This window comes from Hippoglossus stenolepis, chromosome 9 (assembly GCF_022539355.2).
Source record: "Hippoglossus stenolepis isolate QCI-W04-F060 chromosome 9, HSTE1.2, whole genome shotgun sequence".
NCBI lineage: Eukaryota > Metazoa > Chordata > Actinopteri > Pleuronectiformes > Pleuronectidae > Hippoglossus > Hippoglossus stenolepis.
In genome coordinates this window covers 24,028,659-24,035,055 of record NC_061491.1, presented here as the reverse complement: position 1 = coordinate 24,035,055, position 6,397 = coordinate 24,028,659, and the positions used below count along the sequence as shown (strand labels likewise).

At 39.7% G+C, this 6,397-nt stretch overlaps 2 protein-coding genes across 2 annotated transcripts in view; one reads left to right on the top strand and one right to left on the bottom strand.

Moving 5' to 3' along the window:
* Positions 1-974, top strand: part of gpx8 (glutathione peroxidase 8 (putative)) — a 1,979-nt gene extending 1,005 nt beyond the window's left edge. Inside the window, exon 3 of the mRNA XM_047341491.1 lies at positions 180-974. Coding sequence (XP_047197447.1) covers positions 180-343 — 164 coding nt within the window. The 3' untranslated portion in view covers positions 344-974. The remainder of the gene's footprint in view (positions 1-179) is intronic.
* The window catches only part of LOC124852390, a 15,333-nt gene extending 11,816 nt beyond the window's left edge, over positions 1-3,517 (bottom strand). The window contains exons 1-2 of the mRNA XM_047341284.1: positions 3,308-3,517; positions 2,740-2,799 (exon numbers count right to left, since the gene is read on the bottom strand). Coding sequence (XP_047197240.1) covers positions 2,740-2,793 — 54 coding nt within the window. The 5' untranslated portion in view covers positions 2,794-2,799; positions 3,308-3,517. The remainder of the gene's footprint in view (positions 1-2,739; positions 2,800-3,307) is intronic.
* Between the last annotated feature and the right edge of the window lie 2,880 nt (positions 3,518-6,397).

Genomic DNA, 6,397 nt, shown 5'->3' with positions numbered 1-6,397 from the left:
ATACTTATAAATGTAGAAAGAGGCAGCTGACAGCACCATCACCTGTAAGTACCAGCTTTTGTTGTAAAATCTCATATTAGACTCAGCTCTGTTAAAATAACAATTCATCATGATTTATGGCTCAACTCAAACTTTTCGATGCATCTTTAATGACTCTGTGAAACCATGTTGTTTTCCAGATTCTGTGCAGAAAATTCCAAAGTGGAACTTCTGGAAGTTTCTGGTGAATCCCGAGGGGAAAGTCGTCCGCTTCTGGCGAACTGACGAGCCCATGGAGAACGTCCGGGCGGAGGTCACAGCGCTGGTGCGGGAAATCATCATAAAGAAACGCGTGGAGCTATGATGGAGCTTATTGACACACAGCTGTTTTCATGTCAGCGTTTCCTGTGCTGGATCAACAAGCGGTGGACTGAGAGCTGCTCCAGTGAGTTTGGTTTGGGCGACGTCTCCAGACACATGAGAGACCAAATGATCCACTAGCTTCAGACACAAATACAATCAGTGTCAAAGCAAAGCACGTCAGGATATGTGTGTATTTGTGTGTAATGGGGACCATCCTGCTAATGACAATGATGATGAACACTCCCTTTGATGACCACTGCTGCGGCTGAAGAATTGTTAAGTGTTGGATTTTTACACGTTTACTTTGGCTTAGTCTCGTCTCTACTTCCCTAATGTTTACATTCAAATCTATTTGTTAAGGTGAAGCATTCCAACTTAGGCAATTCTGACTGATTTGAGCCCAGCAAATTGTGAAACATCCATCCAACAATAAAATGATTTCCTCATTATCTGATTTAGCTGATGAGCTGCAACTGAGAAAAATGTTTTTTTTACTACGACTTAATTTGCAAATGTAAATTTAGGCCTGGAATGTTTATGCCATACGAAAAATTGACTGTATATAAAGATTGATGACGCGTTTCCACTTCTTCCATCTTGCGTGGTACCACAATACAAGCTTGACCAAGTCAGTCTCAGCTGTCAATCATTATGTGTTACTCCATTATTGTAGCGTCAAAAAAGATGATCCAAGCTACAAGAAGAATTGACACTTGTACAAATATCAGTATGGTAAAAACTACCTAAAATGACAGAAACCATCTTCAAACGTGTAATTTGAATTTTTTATTTAACCCATCCTCTGACACAAAGATGGTGGTGTTTATGACCTATACTGCAGCCAACCACCAGGGGGCATCAGTCTATGACACCAACTTGCAGACAATGCAACACAGATGCATATTGATGCTGATATTATATTTGTTTTAATTAGTAGAAGTTCACGGTAATTGCAGAAGTTGCCGGTGAGGATTTCAATGTGGACAGTTGGAGGGCAGCAGCAGGTAAGCTGGCACTCACACAATCAACCAGCTAACAAGACACTGCCTTCCAGCCACCCACCACAAGACGATCACACAGCTGATACCTCAAAGTAAACCTCATTCTCTCCTATTTGCCAACAGTCTTTTGTGAATCAAGATGCTCGAGTCCTTGAGTCTGACGATGCAGGTAAATGTGACTGTTAAGGTAGCAGAGCAGAGTGAGCTGGCAGAGGAAACATCAGCTAACATTACACTGCCTCCCAACCAGTCACAGCTCGTCAGGCCTCGTGCAAATTACATGGATTTGCTGAACGGATGTGGGGGACGGATGTTAATCGTGGTGTTAACTGTTAAATGTGAGGTTTGCTTGTATAAAAGCAACAGTTCTCGGAGGTCAGTTGAAAGCAGCAGTGAGGAGTGCAGCTGGCAGCTGGCAGTCATATAGTTACACAGCCAGCAGCGGTCACTGCCACACTGTCACCACCAGGTCTATCTATCTATCTATCTATCTATCTATCTATCTATCTATCTATCTATCTATCTATCTATCTATCTATCTATCTATCTATCTATCTATCTATCTATCTATCTATCTATCTATCCATCATCTATAAAAATGTGGACAATGAGAAAACATTAAGTCATTTTTAAAAGATAATTAGCTGATTATTAACAATAAAACAAATATTAAACAGTACAACAAATAGAAGAAATAAATGTCGATAAAATGGGATAAAAACACACTAATAATAGACATTACAGATACAGTTTAATACAATTTTAACTTTAGATGAAACAAAATCAAGTCTTTAAGCCATAGAGACGGGTTTTAACCTTCTTGCTGCTCAGGAGCTACTCTTTGTCAAGGAGGTTATAATTTTTGTTTATTTGTTAATTAATAAAACCCATTTCCATGGTGGGGATGGGACCTTGGCCTGAGAAGAACCCATTATTTTGATGTGCAGATTGAAGGGTGGATCCAGGGTGGGGGTTTTCCCCACTTTCTTTAAAGCAACACTATGTAACTTTTGCTGAGCAACAGCGCCCCCTGCAGCCACATGTGGGGACTGTTTCTGTTGGGCCCTGTGTCCTAGCGATTAAGTGGTTTTCATGTCAAGTAAAAACAAAGACTATCAACGTGTTACCCACGATCCCCGGCTTCCTGAACCAGAAAAGCAGCCAAAGTTTGTTTAGAATTTTGTCACAGTGTTTTTAATGACTTTTAAGTCTTTTTAACTCATCCACAACTCTTAAACTTCCTGGACCTGATTCTGACATTTTAAGCTGCGTCAGTTACACAGGCGATTGTACCCACACACCAATGTTACATAGAGCAAGAACATTCAGGAACGGTCAGGGTGAGTAGTGGGAATGAACCATCATTCCAGTTTTATACATTATTCTCCCCTCTTACCTGGAAGGGGTAGTGCCTCCTCTTCCCCACAAAGTCCCTGAACATGTCCCTCATGTCGCCCTGGTCATGAACAAACAAACAATAAAATGAAGTCAAGGTGATTTTCCCCATATGCAAAACTTATTTATATATAATGTGTTGTTTGCTCCGTGCTGAACAACATGTTAATGCAAAGAGGAGCAGTCGTGTGTTTAGAGTTTGAAGTGGTTGCCCGGTAGCAGCAGCAGCAGCAACAGGCCACATAGTGGAAACAGGGACATATAGTTCATGAGATAAGACAAGATAAGATAAGATAAGACAAGATAAGATAAGATAAGACAAGATAAGATAAGATAAGATAAGACAAGATAAGATAAGATAAGATAAGATAAGATAAGATAAGATAAGATAATCCTTTATTAGTCCCACTATGACATTTGCAGTATTACAGCAGCAAGAGTCAAAATAGGCACCAGTAAGTAATAAGTTGCATGCATTAAGTGTAAGGAATATACAAAATAACCATTGATATTGCACAGTTAAGAGAGTTACACTATTTTCTATATTGTTATAAAAACACAAAGCTCACCCATTCATCTTGTGGTTTCCAGACGCCTCTCCAGCGCTCATGGCTGTGTTTCCTTCCCTGTGTGCGGGCAGTGGGAGCACTGGGAGCGCTGGGAGCCGGTCATGCCTGGTGCACCTGTCGCCTCCTCTCCTGCTCCTCTCCGGATTCCGGCCTCTAAATACTCCCCCCGGGGCGGACGGCGGCGCGGGAAGCTCCGTCCTCTGGGCTGCTATTGGCGGTTGCACGTGGACCTGGTTTCTACTGGAAACTAAAGAGACACAGAAAACAAAAGAGCAACGCGGTGATGCTGTAAAGCTGCAGCCTGTTGTCATCGGTTAATAACACAAGGACAGACGCTTATTTCACTGTTTGTCGTGTAAATACCCAAACACACTCAGTTACCATTATCAGTGTTTGACAGAAGACATTGTGATGATTGATAATGATAATAAAATAATAATATCATCATCATTATTATAAGCACCTGTTAAAAGATTTAAAAGGAGGAATGATAAATATTAAAAGGCCTTTAATTAATATCATTTTATTTCAACTATAACAGTACAGGCAGGAAATTAGACAACAGTACAATAAGACTATAAAATTTTTTTATAAATATTAAAATATAATAATTTTTTTTACATATTTAGTAAGTTAGAATTAAAGGATAATGATATATTCATAGTTTTGTTAAATAAATATTTTTAATTAACAATGGCTTGAATTAAAAACAATGGTGATCATGCAAAATTATTTTAGTCTATTTAATTTATCTTTGTCTTATTCTAGTAGTTAAGTGAAACAATAATAAAAATACAAAAATCTGATATAAACTAAACACACCAACACCATTCAAATAAAGTACATTATACTGAATATTTTGGATCATTGGTTTATATCTATACATCTATATAGATATACATCTATATATCTATAGATATATATCTGTATAGATGTATATATACATCTATACATCTATATATATATCTATATGTCTATATATCTATACATCTATACATCTGTACATCTGTACATCTATACATCTATACATCTATACATCTATACATCTATACATCTAGCTCTATAATTCTCTATATATATAAATGGACCCTCAGGTGCCAGTTTAATGACGAGCTGCTGTGGCGCTAAGTTCACGGAACGGCGCGAGCGGACGCACGTCGCCGCCACCTGTCACTTCCATATGCGCCCACACCGCGGGCTCGCGCCTGTGCACCAGGTGCGCGCTCTGCACAGAACAGAGCAGCTCCATCATCGGAGCAGCAGGAAACATGTACTTTAAATACTTGAATCCGTTCATTATCAACAGCAATCAATACACTGCACATGTGACCGCTGCATTTTGAATGTGACCCCTGGATGAATGTATGTAACCTGTGATAATAATCAAATCAATCATCAAGGGTTGGTTTTCTCCAACTCATTCGACTTATCACTTATAGATACGTTTTTCTCAGGCTTTGAATTCACTTAGTCTTGTATTTTTATTTGATTTATTTTATCGTATTTTATTTTATTCTTGTGCATCTCTTCTTTTATTCTATTGCACGACTTGTTTTAAATTTGCTTTATGAATAAAATCGACTTAACTTGACATTCACAAAATAACCAGTTAATTAAACTACCTGCTTTTGGTTAAAAGTGTTGATAACGTTTAATAAATGACAGCCTGTACAATTGTCTAATGAAATGTTATATTGTGTGGGTGTTTTTTTTCTTGATTGTTGTATTATCTTGTTTCCTTTTTGTTGCTTCAAGTTAATAGTTGTATAGTGTTTTAAATCTATGATCCGCTTTGATAAGAAAACTATTTAAATGCGTGACATAAATAAACCGTGTAAATGACACGTGCACCTCTGGCTTCCCACCCTCCTCCCTCCACCCTCCACAGTGAATGAAGGGACTTTCTCCGCCTTCCTTCCCGCGGGACTCGGTCTGGTTTGCAGGCTGCATGAGGTTTGGCTTCCGTCACCTTAGAGACTCATTGTGTCTGTGTTTTCCCTTCGCCCCTCCCGCACCGTCCCCCGCAGTTTGGCGGTAGCTTAACCGGTCAAATGTGTCACAGGCAGCTTATGAAACAAAGCTGCGGTGCGAGGCTGCATGTGTGCGGCGCTGCAGCTCAGAGAACAAGCGGTTGGTTTGCAGGTTAAGAGGCTGGAGCAGTGACCTGCTGGTGTTGACCTGACCTGAGGGTCTGACAACAACAGCCTCCTGCTTGGTGCACGTTGGCAGCAGGAACGTACATTGTTGGCAGTGAAAGTCTTTGGTCAACCACTGGGGTCAGGGTTAGTCAGGATATATGGTGCACCATGCAAGAGGTGCTTCAATTCTGCAGCTCTGCAGAGCAGTTAGCATTGGGACAGTCTAAAAACACAACAGGCCCCTGCACACATGCTTTTGTAGTTTTTAATACAAGTCATTCCTCTGTGATTTTGCAGGTGTTTTGTGCCTCTTTGGTCATTTTGCTGCAGTTTTTACTCAGTTTGTTTCTCAATGGTGGTTTAACATCCCTTTAGTTCATCACTAATTGTGCATCTTTGACTTTTATTCATTATGTTGGTCTGCCCCCGGAGTCCTTGTCCTTTATTGTTTGCAGATCCAGGATCGTGGATCATGACGGTGGATCATGGTGGCAGCTGATCATGGACTATGATTATGCCTGCTCACATATTCTACCAATAACTCCTGCGAATGTCATTGATGCTCCCTTCATCAGACATTTTCTTCTGCATAAATACTTTAAACATTGACACACTTTTCCATTATGTTAAAAACCGTTTCTTCTAATCCATGTTGTTAATAATGTAATTTTGTTGATGTGTTCAGCTTCACGAGGCATCTATTGCACTTCTGTCTCTCTCTGAGGTTTTTCCCCCGTTAATAGTTTTTGTTTGGTAGTTTTACTCTTGATGAGGGTTAAGGACAGAGGATGTCCCACCTCGTTAAGCCTCATGAGACAAATTGTGAATTGTGAATATGGGCTATACAAATAAAACTTGATTAAATAATTGCTTTGTGTTCATTTAATTGACATTCTAGCTGTAATCAGTCACTTATGGCTCTGCTCCACACATTTGCAGGGGATTTGTTGCA